Source organism: Chiloscyllium plagiosum, unplaced genomic scaffold (genome assembly GCF_037043375.1).
Source record: "Chiloscyllium plagiosum isolate Xiang-an unplaced genomic scaffold, Cpla_swu_hap1 HiC_scaffold_13, whole genome shotgun sequence".
Lineage (NCBI taxonomy): Eukaryota > Metazoa > Chordata > Chondrichthyes > Orectolobiformes > Hemiscylliidae > Chiloscyllium > Chiloscyllium plagiosum.
The window spans coordinates 78737037-78757560 of record NW_028270151.1 but is presented as its reverse complement, the minus strand read 5'-3'; the positions used below and the strand labels follow the sequence as shown (position 1 = coordinate 78757560).

The following is a 20524-nucleotide window of genomic DNA, read 5'->3' as shown; positions in this document are numbered from 1 at the left end:
TAAATTAAACTATATTGACTGACATCTGCAATTACATCCATTGGCACTGACCTACACACTGGGAATGACAATGGCAAACACAGCCCTGTCAACTCTAATTTTGTCCCAAAATTAGGAGGGCTGTCTCGATGCCGAGGCAAGCAATAGCCTGATACAATCATACACACTGAATCTTAAATTATAAAGTCAGAGACACCGCCATGATTATCGTTGGGTATGTTCAGTCCCACCAGCAGAACAGACCCAGCAGCGGTGGTAGCACAGTGGTATACAATAGAGAGGGGCATGCACCAGGAGCCCTCAGCATTGACTCCAGACCCAATGAAGTTTCATAGCATCAGATCAAACTTAAGCAAGGAATCCCCATGCTGATTACTACCTAATGCCCTCCCTCAGCTGATGCATCAGTACTCCTACATGGTAATCGTCATTGAGAGGAAGCACTGAGGATGAAGAATGTACTCTGGGTGGGGAATCAACCAGAGTGGTTTGGTGGCACTGCTACTGACCAAGCTAGCGAAGTCTGAAAGGACAAAACTGCTGGACTGAGTCTGCAGAAATTGGTGATGGAACCAACTGAAAAGAAAACCATATTTGACCTCGTTGCCCATCAATGTATTTGTTGCAGATGAATCTATCCATGACAGAATCAGTTTAGAGTCACCACTGCACAATCTTTGTGGAGACAAAGTCCCATTTTTGCTTTGAGGATACAACTCCATGTTCTGTGGCATTGTCGCTGTGTTAAATGAAACATGATTCAAACAAATTTAGCAACTTGAGATTGGGCATCCATGAAGTATTGTGGGACATCAGCAGGAGCAGCATTATATTTAATCACATTCTATAACGTCATTGCCTGGCATCTTCCCCTATCATTACCATCAAACCGAGGTGTAGTGAAGACTGCAGGAGGGCATGCCAGGAGCAACATCAGGCATACCTAAAATTAAGGTGTCAACCTGGTGAAGCTACAACAAAGAACTACATGCATTTTAAACAGCATAAGCAGCGAGTAATAGAGCTAAGCAATCCTACAACCAATATATCAGAGCTAAACTCTGCAACCCTAAACTCTCCAGCTGTGAAAGGTGGACAACTAATAGGAGGAGAAGGCTCCAAAAATATCTCCATTTTCAATGATAAGGAAGGCTAGCACAACAGTGCAAAAGTTAAGACTGAATCATTTGTAGCAATCTTTAGCCAGAAGTGGTGAGTGGACAATTCAGTTTGGCCTTCTGCTAAGATCACCAGAAACAGAGGGACATGTCTTCAGCCAATTTGATTCAGCCCACATGATATCCAGGAGGCACTGGTTACTGCAAAGGCTAATGGCCCTGAGAGTACTCTGGCAAAAAGTACTGAGGACTTGTGCTCCAGATCCTGCCACATGTACAGCCAAGCTGTTTTAGTGCAGCGACAACACTGGAATCAACTGGACAATGCAGAATATTGCTGAATGCACAAAGCAGGATAAGTCCAACCTATCCATTTATTCCCCATCAGTCTATTCTCAGTCTTCAGTAAAATGATGAAACGTGTCATCAACAGTGCTGTGAAATAGCACTTGCTTAGCAACCAGCTGCTTACTGCTGCTCAGTTTGAATTCTGCCAGGGCCTCTCAGCTCCCGGCCTCATTACAGCGTTGGTTCAAAAATGGAATGCAGGGGATGAGATGAGATTAACTAAAATTAAAGGCAAAGTCACCTTAGTCTTACCAGATCATCAGGCTGCTTTCTCATTAGAGAAAGAGATGTGAGTCACTACACCTGAGGCGAAGGGAGAATCTGGGAAGGGGAATCCTTAACAGTGACTTGAGCTGATGTAGGAATTGAACCCATGCTGTTGAACTCATTCTGCAATCCAAACCAGTTGTCCAGGCAACTGAGAATTGTAAAACATATTGCAGAACGATAAAGTGTTCCTTCAACATGGCAGCAGTAAACAATGAGTTTACAGAAGGAACAGGAACAGAAGTGATGGAAATATTTAGCAAATGAGGCGTTATACTTTAAAAAAAATTGCCAAGTCTCTATTTGATATGCAAGTAAATGAGAAAATGAGATCTCTGTTTAACGTTTCATGTGAAAGAAGACCCTGGGAGAAAATATGACAAAACCTTCTACAAGATTGGTTTATAAGTTGCCATAGTTGCAGAAACCATAGAGCTGTGTTCTCATCTGAAAGACAATTAACCTGAGGGTCACCATGCCTTGGATGAGGGGAGAAGTTGAGAAGGTGGCACCTTCATGTGAACCTCAGCAGACAGTATGGGAAAGTATTTAAATTAGGGGGGAATTACTATGCTATTGGGCAGGAACTGGAGCGCCTAAATTGGGAACAAATGTTCTCAGAGAAATGCATGACGGAAATGTGGAGGTTGTTTAGGAAGCGCCTGTTGATAGTGCTGGACAGGTTTGTCCCACTGAGGCAAGGAAGGGATGATAGGGTGAAGGAACCTTGGGTGACAAGGGATGTAGAACATCTAGTCAAGAAGAAGAAGGAAGCTTATTTAAGGTTGAGGAGGCAAGGATCAGACAGGGCTCTGGAGGGTTACAAGGTAGCCAGCATGGAACTGAAGACTGGGCTTAGAATGGAGCATGAAAAAGCTTTAACGGATAGGGTTAAGGAAAACCCCCAATGCATTCTCCACTTATGTAAGGAATAAGAAAATGGCCAGAATGAGGGTGGGGCTGATCAGGGATAGTGGAGGGAACTTGCACCTGGAGTCGGAGGAGGTAGGGGAAGTCCTTAATGAATACTTTGCTTCAGTATTCACTACTGAGAGGGACCTTGACGTTTCAGAGGACAGTGTGAAACAGACTAATATGCTCGAATGGGCTGATATTAAGAAGGAGAAGGTGCTAATAACTTTGAAAGACATAAGGATAGTTAAGTCCCCTGGACCAGACGGGATATACTTTTGGTTACTACAAGAAGTGAGGGAAGAGATTGCTGCGCCTTTGGCGATGATATTTGCGTCCTCACTGTCCACTGGAGTAGTGCTAGATGATTGCAGGGTAGAAAATGTTATTCCCTTGTTCAAGAAAGGGAATAGGGATAATCCTGGGAATTACAGGCCAGCCAGCCTTATGTCTATGATGGGCAAAGTATTGGAGAGAATTCTGAGAGGAGGGATTTATGATTATTTGGAAAACCATAGTTTGATTAGAGATAGTCAGCATGGCTTTGCAAGGGGCTGGTTCATGTTTAAAGAGGTGAGACTAATTGCGCACATTGTGAACCAACTGGAGATACAAAATCCTAAAGAGGGGGGCCACAGGGCAGCTATTGCTCTTCCGCTCTTTCCATAGAAGTCAGTCACCAATAGCCTGAGCACAAAATTGAATGATCAGCAAACAGTAGGTTGAATTAACAGTTGGTGCGTGTTCAGTGGAAAAGAATGTTGGCAGAGTTGTGCAGGGCCGACCTGGAATTTTGGACAAGGGTGCTTTGTCATTTGTCACTATTCACTAGAGAAGATTTGTACTTTGCAGGGCCAAGCAATAATATTAATAAAAAATTAACACACTGACCTGTTCAGCTTTCAGCAGATTGACAATTTTCTTTTCCATCCCATGTCGTGTCATAACGGCATGTGCTGGCACTTCAGCCAGGTTACAGGTCAAGTAGTCAGAGATTGGTGCTGTACTACCATCCTTGCACAGGAGGCGATAGTTCGCAGATTTCAGATTCTCATTCCAACTGAGATGTCCGTTCCCTGCGAGTGAAAATTATTCCAATCGTTATTGTCATCTCCTTGTCTCCCACAATTCAACCGGGGCCTGTCTTCTGGTTTTTAAGACTTAGCCAGGCATTGTTACCCCAATCCGGACAATACTTGGCAATTTATTGAAAAACACACATTCGCAAATATGGTACAATGTTGACAAAACTAACTGATAAGAGGATGGTATCTTTTTTGTTGATTTAAGCACTTACAATTGATGAGTGAAGGACATATGACAATACAAGGAATTGTCAACATCCAATGGATGTGCTTTACTTTAATGTTCCTTTAGAAAAGGGAATTTAAGTATTTTATATTGACATGTGAAACTATTAGACTTGATTTTTAAATCCAAATTCATCACTTGATGGGTCTTCTGTTTCGATCAGTAGTCGAGCTGAAGGTGAAATATGCTTGCTTTGGACTCTAGGTAAAAATATCTCTGTCATTCCAACTTTCACAAAGACATTCGCCTCTTTCAAAGCACCTTGGCTCCAGAGACCTGTTGCTGTCCCATAGGCTAAAGATTCTCGCTCTCCTTCTCTAAATCCCATGCTCTAAATCAGAGCAAGCCCACTTCAAGTCTTATCGTGTTCACAAAACACTACTGCTCACGTCATCGGCAGATACATCACTAAGCCATTGCAGAAGTTGAAAACATCAGATTTTCACCGTCCAGACCAACACAATTCAAATTTATGAAGAAAGTTACACGCACCGTCAGTGTTCTCTGGCACGGTGGTATGTTTGACGAAAGCAACATCACCTGCTTCTGCCATGCACCTGAAGGAGATTTAAGTTAAATTCAGAAAGCACAATTACAAAAATAACCACGTTCAACTTCCTCCAGTTTCCTCTGTTCCGCAGCAAAAGTATTGACTATTGACCTACAATTACTGGCACGCTGCCCATGTATTTAAACTAAGATGTTGAGTATCAGAAGACTATTCAACCATGTGATTTGTCACCGTTGAATTTAAACTTATGTTTAACCCTGTTAACTCAGAAAAGAGTGCTGTCCAGGAGTAGCAAATCTGACTGAAATTTGGCCTTCGTCACCATCAACTCTCCTGCTGTGAGTGGGGCACTGAACTTCCAATGAGAGCAGTCACTTGACTTAAATGGCGTAAATCAGATGTCTGCCCAATTTGTTGGCTTAGGAGGGACAAGGGGAATTTCATGCTGGTTCCAAGAAATGATATCTGACAGCAAAGTGGTTTGGAAAGACATATGATGCATAGGACTTGGGGCTAAGAGAGAATACTTTAGAGAACAGAAGTCCAGACTTGTACTGCCAAGTCCTGCTCCCCCCAACCCAAAAAACAAAGTTCTTTTTATACTGGTCACAGATAGCCTTGGTGGCTTCCTGTTAAATTTACTGGTCAGGTCAATCAGCTTGCACTTAAAAGAAACCTACAGCCAAACTTCATACAACTGCAAGGAGCATGTAGAATGGAGGAAGCTATGAGACTATTCTGCCAAATGTCAAGACAAAGCTGATCAAGAAAACAGAATAACTCAAAATGTATCCCTTTGAACATGAATGTTCAACACTCTTGCATATACGAGCAATGATGTGGAGGTGCCTGAGTTGAACTGGGGTGGGCAAAGTCAGAAGTCATATGACACCAATTTATAGTCTAACACGTTTTGGCGGCACGGTGGCTCAGTGGTTAGCACTGCTGCCTCACAGCACCAAGGTCCCAGGTTCGATTCCAGCCTCGGGTGACTGCGTGGAGTTTGCACATTCTCCCCGTGTCTGTGTGTGTTTCCTCCGGGTGCTCTGGTTTCCTTCCACAGTCCAAAGATGTGCAGGTTAGGTAGATTGGCCATGCTAAATTGCCAATATTGTTGTAGGTGCATTTGTCAGCGGGAAATGGGTCTGGGTGGGTTACTCTTCGAAGGGTCGGTGTGGACTTGTTGGGCTGAAGGGCCTGTTTCCACACTGTAGGTAATCTAATCTAATATTTATTTGAAATTACAAGCTTTCAGAGCGCTACTCCTTCATCAGGTGATTGTGATTTCAAATAAAACTGTTGGACTATAACCTGGTGTTGTGTGACTCTGTAAGAGTAAGGTAGGGCATGAAAAGGTGAGGTATGAAGGAAATGAAACTGGCTGAAGAAGGAGAGTTCAGGCAGAAAGTTTGGGGTGGCAAGAAACAATGGCACACCTCGAAGAGTAAATAGATCGAAACAAAAGACAATTGTTTTGGTTGGTAGATTATAGCAATCGAATGACTTAAGCAACAAAGTGAAAAGTTTCAAGTAAACAAGGTAACATGTTGTCATTGACATTGCACAGTACAGTTCAAACCAGATAAGGATTCCATATTGTACCTGAAGGCTCCACTGTAGCTGAAGTATCGTTCATTGTTGTTAGCTACACATTTGCTTTCTGTATCCAACGGCTTTCCAGTACCAACACAAAGGGAGCACAGTTTGGGGTAAACACTCTTATCCGCTCCAGGAGCACAGCTCGAACTAAAATAGGTTGCTTTGTTAAAAAAAAATAGAAGACATATAAATTATGCATTTTCCAAGAAAATTAATATCCGCTTTTCAGTTGCAGTCTGAATCCAGACTGCGGTGTAAAATTGGCCAACTGTACTCAGCTGAGAAGGAAAGGAGGGCCCAAAGTTCTAGTGAGGTAGGAGATTACAGAGCAAAGGAGTCTTCAGAGTGAGAGCAAAGGAGGAGTGGAGGAATCCAGATTAATCAGTCTTCACCTCCAGTTAGGTCACAATTCAATTCTGTCTTATTTCAGGGATGTGGTTAATGGTGTGGTTGGATTACACTAGGTAATTCACGCAGATTGTCACCAACACTTTCAAAACTGAAACTCTGTTACTGACTTTTTTTAAAAACAGAGTCTTAGCTATATCCTCGCAAAGCAAGGGACCATTCTGAGTTTCACTGTTTCATTAAAGTAGTTTCTTTGTTGCGCTCAATGAGGACCAGACTCGTCAGTCTAACTAATAAAACCAAATAAAAGATATTGCTATCAAAATCCCATTCTAGTGACACCTGCCTTTTCCTGGGATACTTGGAACAGTCCTCCTCAGTCAGATATATGAAAAATTTCATGATACATTTTGTGATCTTGAAGCTCCTATACCATTTATAGCAGAGAGAGTGTGTGCTATGCAAAGTGAATAAAATAAGAGAATAAAATATGCATGTGAACTATTCATGCAGTTCTAATTCTAAATGTCTTCAACTGACACCATTCTGTCCCAAGAGCTGTAGACTCAGATCCCCCAACTTTCTTCCTCCTAATCTTTCTTTGCAGTATCTTGATGATTATACTGGTGTAATTCGCTAATGTGGCCATAAACACGAATTTTTAAAATCAATTTTGCTTTCAAAAGCCACTATATCCTCATTTTCTTGGTCCATCATCAACTCTTACTTTGCATTTCTCAGCTTCTCTGCCACCATTTCTATGGATAGGCTATCAAATAATGTTTGCTGCATGTCCATTGGCTCTATCTATGACCTTGATTACACTTCCTCCACCCCACAAATCTTCTATTCCATAATTCAAGTTGCTTGTCATTCATTCTAACAGTTCTGACAGGTTGAATCAGTTTCAAATTGTCCAAAGTTTTTCTCCTACTGTGTCAAATACGGCAACAGGGAAGAGGAAGGATTAACAGATTTGCTGATCTCAATATTATGTGAATCTGTGGACCCTCACAAACCTCACATTCTAGATGTTCAGCAGCACAGTATATCTCTGGCTTGAAAATCGGGAATAGATATTTCCTGTAGATGCAAAGATCAGCATTATAAAAACTCCTTCTAAAATGTTCTCCGCCCTTCTTTCACTTTTGTCTTGTGTTTTATATCACTCATGTGCTGCCTTTCCCTTTGATCACATGTTTTTCTGCTCTAGGACCCAGTTGACAGGCTGTCTCTCAACTGCTGTAATTTCTACAGTATTCTCCAGGACTACAGTATAGTACAGATTGTATCTCCCAGGTCATTCGACAGCTCTCATGGTACTTGTAGAATCTCCAAGGCAACCTTCTCTTTCCCACTTCTGGCCTGCCTCTGAAAAGGTGACCAATACTCTCTAGTTTTCACCTTATTCTAGGTTTTCAAATTGTAAAAGATATTAATTCAATAAAAGAGCATGCATGAAGTGCAGCTAATATGAAGCATACAGGCGAAAAAAGATAACAAGTTTCCAAAAGAAGCATAAGAAAGAATCAGTAATAAGATGCAACAAATATTAGGTAGGAAAGTATGCAAGATGTTAGAGAGCAAAGGATGGAAAACAGATAAATTAAAGAGTTTGAGCAAGTGGAAAGCAGAAGAGAAAGAGATTGACATTGACATGGATAGAAGACAATTTACCCCTTATGGAATTTAACAGAAGTATTACCTCGTGCAATTAAATATTTCACAAGGGCAGAGAAAGGTGAAAGCATACTTACAATTATAAACATCACAAGCTCTGATTTTATTTTTGTTGATCAGGTATCCCATGGGAACGTTCCAGCCTGCAGTCCGGCCAATAGCTGTATGACAGGACGTCTTCCCTCTCAGTTTCTCCCAGTTCAGGCTATGATCCTTTATAACCGCCACAGCATAGTAAGAGGCTGTGAAAGAATACAATCAATGTAACATTTTCAGTGGAAGAATGAATAAATATTTATAGCAGAACAGGATTCAGGATAGTGGAAAGTCACCAGGGTAATATGTAGGTTTTAGATTACTTCAGTATTGAGATGTCAGAAATCTGATGGGCTGCATGACTTTTTGTCTTTGCCTTGAGCTACTTTGTCTTATCATTCTATCAATGCCAAGTCCCTACAAGATCAGTTCCTTCTGAGCCAAAAGGTTTTGGATCAAACTCCAATTCCAATCTTGGCCAAGTAATCTAGTTTGACGAGGAGATAGTAAGGACTGCAGATGTGGGAAGTCAGAGTCAATAGATGTAGAGTAGGGAACCACAGTAGGTCAGACAGTATCAGAAGAGCAGGCAAGTCAATGTTTAGGGCCAAAACCCATCATCAGTACTGGGCAGGAGGAGGGGAAGGGAGCCTAGAAGTATCTAGAGGCAGGGGTGGGGCGAGGGGATGGTGATAGGTGGATGCAGGAAGGGGGTTATTGTGATTGGCCAGTGGGAAGGATGGAGTAGATAGGTGAGTACAAAGGTGGACAGGTGAGGTCTGGTCAGGGAGGGAGGGCTGGACATGGACTGAGACTGGAGGGGTTTTAAATCTGGTGAAATTCAATATTGAGGCCATTGAGCTGTAAGCTCCCCAGGCGGTTGTTCCTTCACACCGTACTCAGAGACTAGCTATACTGTTATTACAGAATTGGAGGCCATTATTTTCATTGAATTCTTCTTACTGTGAAGATACCCTTTGAACTTGGTGTATCTCTAACTCACACAGCATAGGGTTCAGAAAGAGAGAACAGGAGGTCACAGAGTGGAGAGCTAACCAGTCCATCTGTGGGGGTAGGGAATGTTTGGATTGCATTTGCAGCCTTTATGCTTCTGGTAAAATGCCTTCAAAACAAACATTTCTTCAAAATTGCTGCAAGTGATTGCATAGTGTTTTTGGTCCTTTAGAATTGAGTTGTTGCTACATTGGCAATATGTGGTGTTCATTGCAAGGCAACAATGCGGCAGTGTTGATTGCTCAACCTTAATTACATAGATTGAAAAAGATTTGCTTGGCTAATATGTATTTTAACACTTACGTATTTTTGTATTCGTTGGTGAGCTGCATGGATTAAGATTTTCTACAGAAAGAAGGGAAAAAGTATAATTTTAATGTAATGCAATCAGAAGGTAATAATTTGCAGCATATATAATCTTAAGTGCCTGAAATGAATCCTCCCCAGCTCAGTCATATCACATACACACAAAAGTAAAACACTAACTTCAAACACCCACAAACATATCAAGTCAAGTATCCTGCATCCGGATAATACTGTATGCATCTCATCAAAGTCATCGAGCCTCACTTGCAATCGCACTGTACACGCAAGTGATGAACAATAGACTGGAGCCATATGTTTTGAGAAAATCCTATGGCAGATTTTCCAATTCCTTAACATTTCAACAGTCTCCTAATTTTTGGGTAAATCCTATAATATGAGTTGTAGTTTTATGTTTTCTTTTTAATATGGTGTTCCTGAAACTCCGAATTATAAATGGGATGTGGAATACAATAATTCACTGACATTACAGAGCTTCAACAGTTCCATTAACAACTTTAAACCCACATTATAGCTCAAGGATGGTGTGAAAAAATAATTAAAGAGATGGATAAGTTGTTCAGGATAAGTAGGACCCAATCAGATGTTCTGAGAATAAGCCCAGACTCACTCTGACAATGACATTAGACGAGATCCTTCTAACTCAGCAATCACATGTGGCCTAAGTTGTTAATCTTCACGACCAAGTTCCCAAATGGAATGAGATTGGCGGGATTGTTTGGGATGCAGAACCAAGTTACCCATATCATGTCCACACAATGATTCATGCCATATGTTAATTAAGCCATGCAAGGAAGATAGCAATTTAAAGCTTTTGCAGAATACTTACTTTTGTCATAATGCTCTGCCATAACTGGAACAAGGCCACACTTTCCTCCAACATAGACTTGCCCACCATCAAGACTTACTGCATCAGCAACACCAGACTGCAAGCAGAGAATTTATAAAGTGTGTCTGTTACTCTGAATCTCTTTTTCACTCCATCTGTCCATTTTGTTTTAATCTCAGGGCATAACCTTAGCTTTCGCTTTATACTTGTATTTGGTACATGATGCAATCTCCTGTGAGCTCTCATCAAAAGTTACACCTCACTCTCCTGTTTTAGTATTGTAGATGTAGCTAAATAATGATTTGTCCGGGCCTGCCAAAATGTCTCTTGCTTACGCTTAGTTATCAGAAATTGAAAGCATTTGAAGCCTGCACAGCAGCTGCACTAACTTCTACAGGCTGCTTGTATCAAAATTACTGGGGCCATTTAACAGAGAGTCTATCCAGGAAACAGTGAGAATGCCATAATTGAATTTGGTCTCAGCCTCCTTGGGCATGAGGAAGCGTGATCGGGGAAATGTTGATTTTAAAGGAGTGAGGAACCAGTTAACAATTCTGAAGAAGACCCTGTTAAACTCAAAACATTAATTTTGTTCTCTCTCTACAGTTTTGATTTTTAAAAAAAGGAAAATCGTGCTTTGAAATAGTTTTCAGCAAGGCTTTGGATACAATGTCAACTGAGAGATTGATCAATAAAGTAATGATGCACAAACGATGGGCCGATTCATCCAGGCCTGCAAGAGCTGAGGATGGAGGTGGGAGACCATGGATGTGAGGTAGGTTGTCATCTGATTTAACACTCATTTCACCAATTCTGATTCCCTTGAATCTGAAATCCCATTTTCCTGCCAATCTAAAGTAAATCCTCCCAGAGGACCACAGAATCTTCCTATACGAGTTCAACTTGACCCAGAGAGAGTCCCAATGCCTCCAAATCTGATGCCGTCCCTTCCTGCATCAATTCTCCAGCCATGTGTGTAGTTGTCCTATTTTAATCCGCACGAGCAGATGGGAATGAAAGTAATCCTGAAATAACTACTTTTGAAGTCCCGCTTTTCAATCTCTTTCGGAGACCTCATCCTCCTTCCTAGCCAAGTCAATGATATTGGCATAAATCACAACTTCTGGCCTATCACCATCCTCTAGAATATTGTGCTGGAGCTACTCCATAATATCCTTGACCCAGACACCAGGGAGCTAACAATACAATCTGGACGCACACTCACAGCCCATAAAGAAATGCCTATCTGTTCCCCAAATTAACAAATCCCCCAACAATATTGATCTTTCCCTCTTCTTACTCCCTTTTGTACATCTGAGCCAGCCATGATGTCATAAACAGAGTTCTGACTGCACTCCTCTGAGGAACCAGAATCCTCGTCATTATCTAAAGCAGAAAGCCTGTTATTGAGCAGGACGTCAGGGGACTACTGCAAAATCTATCTGGTTCTCTTGGACTGCCTGGTGGTCCCTTCTCTACTTCCATGCTACAAGCCTGTGGCATGACCACCTCTTTGAACCACTCGTGACATTTCCTGCATATGTGGTGACCTAGATTAGCAGTAGTGCCCATAACCCCCCACATACTTGATTGGCACTACATCCACAAGCATCCATTCCTTCCACCACTGATGCTCAGTAGCAGCAGTGTGTACTATCTACAAGATGAACTGCAAAAATTCACCAAAGAGCCTGAGACAGCACCTTCCAAACTCACAAGCACTTCCATCTAGAAGGGCAAGGGCAGCAGATAAATGGGAACACCACCACCCTCAAGTTCCCCTCCAAGCCACTCACCATCCTCGCTTGGAAACATATCACCATTCCTTCATTGTGGCTGGGTCAAAATCCTAGCATTCCCTCCCTACCGGCATTGTGGATCAGCCCACAGCAGATGGACTGCAGCGGTTCAAGAAGGCAGCTCACCACCACCTTCTCAAGGGAACTAGGGACAGGCAATGTATGCTGGTTAGTCAGCAATGCCCACATCCCACAAATGAATAAATAAAAATACATCAGGACACACATTCCATGTGACCAAGCTGCCTGTCATGCCTTAATTTTACCTTGTATCAACTTTATTTTAAATAGATTATCTATATTAACTTAATATTGCTTGGCCTTAACTTACAAGTATTCATAAAACTTATAGGAGACAATGAGGACTGAAATGCGGGAAGCCAGAGTCAATAGATGTGAAGCTGGAAAAACGCAGCAGGTCAGACAGCATCAGAGAAGCAGGAAAATCAATGTCGTGGACAAAACCCTTGGTCAGGTGTGGGGAAGGGGAGGAAGCCCAAAAATACATTGAGGGTGGGATGGAGGGGGTGGGGGGTGGGGGGAGGGTAGGTGGGATGGTGATAGTGGATGCAGATAGAGGTTATTGTGATTGGTCAGTGAAAAGGTTGGAGCGGATAGATGAGTAGGAAGATGGATGGGGTGTGGCTAGACATGGGATAAGGGTGGGGGAGGGGGGTGTTTGAAGCTGGTGGGATAAGGGTGGGGGAAGGGGTTTTAAGCTGGTGGGATAAGGGTGGGGGCGTTGAAGGTGGTATGATATGAGTGGGGGAGGGGGGTTTTGAAGGTGGTGGGATAAGGGTGGGGTTGGGGGATTTTGAAGTTGGTGGGATAAGGGTGGGGCGTTGAAGGTGGTATGATATGAGTGGGGGAGGGGGGTTTTGAAGGTGGTGGGATAAGGGTGGGGTTGGGGGGTTTTGAAGTTGGTGGGAAAAGGGTGGGGGCGTTGAAGGTGGTATGATATGAGTGGGGGAGGGGGGTTTTGAAGCTGATGAGATAAGGGTGGGGGGAAGAGGGTTTTGAAGGCGGTGAAGTTGATATTGAGGCCATTGGGCTCTGAGCTTCCCAGGCAAAATGCAAGGTGTTGTTCCTCCAGTTTCTGTTTGGCCTCACTCTGACAGAGGAGGAGGCCAAGAATCGCTGACGGAGTGGGAGGGGTATTAAGATGGATGGCAACCAAAATGTCAGGTTGGTTCATGCATGCAGAGAGCAGATGCTCTGCATTTTATCCATGAGTGTGCGTTCAGTCTCCCCAATATAGAGGAAACCCCACTGGGAGCAATGGATACAATAGATGAGGTTGGATGAAGTGCAGATAAATTTCTGTTGGGTCTAGAAGGATTGTTTGGGGTTTTGGACAGAAGTGTGGGGCAGGTTTTGCACCTCTTGTGGTTGCAGGAAAAGGTACTAGATATGGTGAAGAAGTTGGGGGGGGGAGTATAAAGTTGACGAGGCACTATTATAAAACTTAGACTATTGCTTGGCACTAGGTAATTGAACTGTGCGCGCAGAATGGGTCATATGAGTTCCTTGCATACCATATTAATTCTGTGATTCTGTGAAATTCAACTAAAATTTAGCATACTTTTATTAGTTATTGCTTAAAGCACTTCTTTCCCTTAGACATCAAATTCTCATGTGAAACTCATTCTTTGTTGAATCTGTCTACATCTCATTTCTTGACAATACCAAGTCATTCCTGTTCAAGAAGGCAATCTAACTTATTTGAAGGTTCTGAGTTCTACGCCAAAGGCTGACTCTTAATCAATATTTAAGCCTAAAAAGTACTTAACAAAACTTACCACGTGAACCTAATTTATTATTCACTCCTGACCAGGTGTCCTTAGCGACTGTGAAAAACTTAGCTCTTGCATGGAGCCTCTTATGAGTCAGTGTCTAGTTTATCTGTGGTAATACCACCAAATTAACCAACTACTCCAGTAAACTGACAGAAAATTGCCACCACTAGACATTTGTAAACCAGTGTAGTCTAATTTTGTTAAAAATCTCAAAACACCAGGTGATAGTCCAACAGGTTTATTTGGAAGCACTAGCTTTTGGACTGCTGCTAGCAGTTCCAAATAAACCAGTTAGACTATCACCTGGTGTTGTGTGATTTTTAACTTTCTCCCTCCCCCACCTCCCCAGTCCAGTACCGGCTCCCCAACATCATACTTGAATGTTGTTAGTTCGATATCAGAATGCAACGTTTGATTTATATATACTTTTTTAAAAAGACTTGCCAGAATGTAACAAATAAACCTAACTCACTATTCAATTTGTCTACAGCTCACTCAGATGCAGTCTCTTGATTGAGAATCCCTTATTATTGTAAATAGACAATTTCAATCTCTTGCACAAAGAAAGCTTCTCACCCAGTGAGGAAATAAAATCATATCTCTGTCTCCCTGCTTGAGCCCCGTCTATTCATAATCTATAGCAATGATTTAGATAGGGGGATTTGATGCAATGTTCCAAGATTGCAGACGATATAAATTAAGTGGAAATGGGAGTTGGGAAGATGCATCAGGGGTTGGAGAAACATTAAATAGGTTGTTACAAATTTGGCAGTTGGAATACAATGTAGAGGAATTGCGAGATTATCCATTTTGATGGGCAATAATGAAATGTTGCTTAAATAATAAGAGGCTGGAAAGTGTTGAACTTCAAAAGGACATAGGCATCCCTGTTTATGATTTACTGAAATCTAGTACACAGCGACAGCAAGCAATTAGGGTAATAAAAGATAGCAGGTTTTGAGAAGATTTGTAGCTCAGATTGAGGTTCTGGATGTAATTTTGCTTGCTAAGCTGGAAGGTTCTTTTTCAGATGTTTAATCACCATACTAGGTAACATCATCAGTGAGCCTCTGGTGAAGCACTGGTGTTGTGACCTACTTTCTATTTATGCGCTTAGGTTCCCTTGGGTTGGTGATGTCATTTCCTGTTCTTTTCCTCAGAGGGTGGTAAATGGGTAACAAACTCAAACAAGCAGACAAAATGCATCCAGAAACCATAGCCACTCTCCCCTATATCAAAGACATCTTTGAAATGACAGCCAGACTACTCATACCTCTTGGTAGCCCACAAACCCACCAACACACTAAAACAGCAGCTAATAAACTTAAAAGACCCTCTGCAGAAAACAAGAAAAACGAATGTCATTTACAAAATACTTGCAAGAACTGTAACAAACACTACATTGGACAAACAGGCAGAAAACTAGCTACCAGGATACATGAACATCAACCAGCCACAAAGACATGACCCACTATCACTAGTATCCTTACATAAAGATGAGGAAGGACACCACTTCGACTAGGACGACACATCCATCCTAGGACAAGCCTGAGACACACACGAGAATTCCTAGAAGCATGGCATTCCAACCAGAACTCTATCAACAAACACATCGACTTGGACCCCATTTACCACCCTCTGAGAAAAAGAACAGGAAGTGACAACATGACGGGAAATGACATCACCAACCCATGGAAACCTAAGCACATAAATAGAAAGTGGGTCATAACATCAATGCCTCACTGGAAGCTCACTGATGATGTTCCCTGTATGGTGATGAAATGTCAGAAAAATGAACCTTCCAGCTCAGCGAGCAAACTTACATCTATAATAAATGGTATATTGGTCTTTTTTACAAGAGGATGGGAGTACGGACACTTTACTACAGTGAGATCACATCTGAAGTTTTACCCTATGAAAAGATATCCTTGCCATACAGGATGTGCAACATAGGTTTACCAAAGTAATTCCTGATATGGAGAATTTGTCCCATGAGAAAGGATTAAATAGGCCAGGCCTTTAATCTCTGTAATTTAGAAAAGTGAGAGATGATCTCACTCAAACATGTAAAATTCTTATAGGGCTTAACAGAGCAAAGGTAGGAAAGATTTGTCCCTTGGAATGGGACTCTAGAACCAGATCTCAGAACCAATCTCAGAATAAAGGGTAGGCCATTTGGAGCCAAGCTGAGTGGTAGCAAGCCAGGTTGAGGGGAGACAGTGAGTAGAGCAGTCTCAGTCACCTTGGCAAAACACAGAAGGTTACACAAATGGTTAAGGCTGCTCACCACCTCAGTGACCTGTCACTTTGTGTTGGTGGTAAAGGCTTGTGACCAGCATCTGACATCCCTCCAGATGAACACTTTCTCAACCTGGATATTCAAATCATGACCTGAGAACCTTGGCACTGGCATGTCTCTAGTGTCTGGACTGCTGCCTGTATCAGCCATCCATTGAATGTTCTCGTCATTTATTTAGCTACTTGAATCAACTGGGAAATTTTAAATTTGATTTTCTACCAGCTTAAACATCTCTAGTGAATTGTGCATTTTAATAAATCAAAGATCAAGTGCTGGAAACGTTGACCAGTGAATAGAGTTACATAATCATCACAATTAAACATAAAAAGAATCCAATGCTGAGGTCATTGTTCATTATTAAATTATATGCAACCCAATCAAAGGCTATGACTCCTGCATCCTACTTCTGATCAGAAATATTAGAGAGCCTTGGTTGTTTGGATATGTGAGCACTTAGTGGAGACAGTAAGTAGCTGATAGCACTCTTAATCCTAAGCCACTAAATTCCTGGGTTCAAAATCATACTTGAGTTTTTGAATACAAAAATCAATGTTAGCACCCCACTGGGGGAGTGCTGCATAGTTAGATTGATAGAGTGACGAAACCAAAGCCTTGCTGACTTGCTCAAGTGAATGTAAAAGATTTCATGGTGTCCTAGCCAATATTTATTACGCAACCAACAGCAATAAACCAGATTACCTGGTCATTGTGACATTTCTGCCTGTTGAAGTGTGTTGCATGCATTTTGGCTAAAGTATCTCTTACATTCCAATAGTAATCACATGTAAACAAAAATGTCATTAGCTGTAAAGAGATTTGCAATGTCTGGTAGTCATGAAAAGTGCTTTATTAGTATTAGCCTTTTAAGTGAAGGAGACTTAATTCATTATCTAACTTGTGCTGTACTATTCTAGAGATGATGGATGGAACAGGATGGAGGTAAATTTTACTCTTCAAATAATCCATGTTTTACCTGCGCAGGGAGTGATTACTGTGAAGAGTCAAGGGAGGTTTAATCTCTATCTTATTGATTTAGTATTGACCTGCAATTGTTTTATTAGGTAGTACACTAAAAAAAAGTATTAGATAATATTTGCAGGCTTAATGGTGTTATGCCCCATATAAGCCTCCTCCCATTCTGCTTCATGTAGCCCAGTGCTTCCCAAACTTCATTCCATTGTAACCCTTTTTGGGGCCTGAAGATTGACACAACTCTTCATTGAGAACTGAGATCATGGAAGCAGGGTAGCTGTTAGAATTAGGGAGGGATTACACCTCTGTCAGAGTTCAACTGGAGGTCATTGTTACCTCAGAATTTATCACTCCCCCCCCCCCCCCAAAGAAAATCCATTTGTGATCCAACTTAAGGCCCTGACCACCACTTTTGGAAAGCAAGAATGAAATCCCCTCAACAGATCCTTCTTCCTTTGTATGTTTATTCTGAGTTCCCTTAATGCAACTCTGTCAGTTACCTCAAGTCCTATTTGTGATGGCAGATTCCACATTTTAAAGACCATTTGGGTAAATATGTTTTCTTTCTGTGAATTCCCTTTTAAATTCCAGATAACCGCGAATAAAACCCTTATTCTGGTCTTACTCAAGAAGAAACATCTTTTCTGTTTCCCCTTTCAAAGTCTTTCATTGTCTTATAAAGCTCTACCAGGTCACCCCTCAGTGTTATCCTTTGTAAAGAGTTAAAAAAGACAACTACCTGATGAAGGAGCAGCGCTCCGAAAGCTAGCACTTCCAATTAAACCTGCTGGACTATAACCTGGTGTTGTGTGATTTTTAACTTTGTACACTCCAGTCCAACACCAGCATCTCCAAATCATGCCTTTATAAAGAGAGCGCTTCAAACAATGTAATTTTTCCCACTATCAATGAGTTCTGGCAAAATTCTAGTTTTTTTTATTCCTGCGCCACTTTCTCAGCGTTGAAGGAACATACTCTGTATCTAAACTGTTTCAGGCATGGGAGTAATGGAATAGTGTCAAGGAAGCTTTATTACTGCAGCGGTTCCATGTTGTATTTGAACAAGGGCAAAGAAAACAGTAACATGGCCCATTGCTAACTTTAACTTGATGAATGTATAAGAAGGTTTTGTGAAACATTGTCATTTACCATAACCTGTTTGATGCAGTCCTCAGCGTTGTCACCTGAGACACAGTTTACTGATGTCCACATGTCGCACTTATTCTTTTCAGCATCACCAATTGTACACCAGCGTATCTTATCACTCAAGCTACCGGGCTCTACAACACAAACAATTGGAATTGTTTGTTAGACTCACGTCACTGTAATTTTTGGACTGGGCAGCTTTTCAATCTGTAAGTTCTTATGGAAACATACAGCACAAATTGAAAAACTCGAGTTCCCGTCACTACACAGTGAAGAAGTAGGAGCTTTCATTGTCTTGCAATCTTTCAGCAGCAGTGGAAAGAGAAGAACAGAGCCAATATTTCAAGTCAAATATTACTCCTCCAGTTCTGAAGTAATTCAGATACCTGAAGGGTTACATAGGCCACCACAGCTTAAAGTAGATAAGACATGAGCACTGAAGAAGAGGCATCCAAGGTTACTGCGGCAAGGGAAGGTGGAAGTTGCAGAGACATGGTCATAATTGTTCATCTTCCTTAGACTCAGAGTGGTACCAAAATTTGGAGAATCACAAATATTACCCTCTTGTTGAAAAAGCCAGTCAGGTTATTTACACAGGTAGATAAACTCTTGAAACAATAATTAGGGTCAAGATTAATAGGCATATGGACAAAGATGCTGAAAAATGTGTTGCTGGAAAAGCGCAGCAGGTCAGGCAGCATCAAAGGAGCAGGAGAATCGGCGTTTCAGGCATAAGCCCTTCTTCAGGACAAAGATGGGTTAAATCCAGCATGAATTTCTTCAAATGCAGCATGGGTTTTTAAAAGTAAAGCCATGTTTAACTAGCTTGCTAGAATGGTTTTAAGAGGTGACCATGTGAGTTGATATGGGTGTTTGATATATGCCCATACAAGCGGCTTATGGACAATGTTATAGCTCAAGGAATACAAGAGATATTAAAACCTCGGCTGCAGAATTGGCTGACTGACAGGAAATAAAGAGAAGTGGTTAATGGATGATTTTCAGTTATAGAAAGATGTGCGATGGTGCTCTCTGGTTTTTGGGATGTTGAGGCACCGATCTTCCTGCTATATCAACAATTCTAGACTATAGCTTATAGGGTTTCAAAGTTTGCCAAATATACAAATTGTGGAAGCAATGAGAAGTATAAGAATAGTGTGGAACCTCATTCAGGATATACACAAGTTGTGGAATAGATGCTGAGATGGCAGGTAAAATTTAATGCAGAGAAATGTGAAATGATTCAATTTGGTAGGAAGAACATGGAAGGATAATATAAAATGAAGGGCTGAATGTTACAAGGGATGCAGGAGTTGAGGGACCTTGGTGTACATGTGCAAATGTCCTTGGAGGTAGCAATTCAGCAAGGTGAGAGGAAAAAGATTTAAAAGGACATGAAGGGCAATCATTGTTACACAAACAGTCATTTGTGTATGGAATGAGCGGCCAGAGGAAGTAGTAGATGCAGATACAGTTACAATGTTTAAAAGACATTTGGATGAATACATGAATGGTAAAGGTTTGGAAGGATATGGGCCAAAAGCAGGCAGGTGAGTCTAGTTTAGTTTGGGGAAATGGCCACCGTGGGCGAGTTGGACTGAAGAGCCTGTTTCCATGCTGTTGATTTGATAACTCCGTGTAAAAGGCAAAAGTTATTTTGGGAAAAGTCATTGGAGCTCAGAAGCAAGTGAGAGAGACTGTAAAAGGGTCTAATCATGGTGAATGAAAATGCACAATTAATTTTGCCATTCAGAGATACTACTTTAAATTATCTCATAAAATCAGACATTTATTTAATTTCTTGGTTAAAAAAAATTGAAAGCAAGATGGAAGAACCAATATTTATTATAGCTTATTGCCACTTATTTACCACTGGAACAAAGGAAGACTCATAACTGTCAGAGATTATTACTACTCCTTGCTGATTAGCATTGTGGATGAAACCCCCATAACAATTTTGCACTAGATAAATTAATGAGAAAGCTTTTTTATTGTGACCGCAGAATTTAATTATAGCCAAGGATCACTTGTGGATGATGTTTGATCTTGGCCCCTCTGAATAGGTATCAAAAACTCTCTAATAGAGTTCAAAATCTAAGCAGGGTTGCTCAGCATAAAGGCTCAAAAATATCATTGGCAAATCCTGACAGGAATATTGATCCAAAAGGGAGGACCAAAGGTGGTTCAATTCAAACTAGTAAATGGTTACATTCAG

At 41.4% G+C, this 20524-nt stretch overlaps 1 protein-coding gene across 1 annotated transcript in view; it reads right to left on the bottom strand.

The window, feature by feature from the left end:
* Positions 1-20524, bottom strand: part of LOC122555750 (serotransferrin-B-like) — a 48586-nt gene that overhangs the window by 4595 nt on the left and 23467 nt on the right. Inside the window, exons 9-15 of the mRNA XM_043701833.2 lie at positions 18313-18443; positions 10298-10394; positions 9448-9489; positions 8172-8336; positions 6070-6226; positions 4449-4513; positions 3537-3721 (exon numbers count right to left, since the gene is read on the bottom strand). Coding sequence (XP_043557768.1) covers positions 3537-3721; positions 4449-4513; positions 6070-6226; positions 8172-8336; positions 9448-9489; positions 10298-10394; positions 18313-18443 — 842 coding nt within the window. The remainder of the gene's footprint in view (positions 1-3536; positions 3722-4448; positions 4514-6069; positions 6227-8171; positions 8337-9447; positions 9490-10297; positions 10395-18312; positions 18444-20524) is intronic.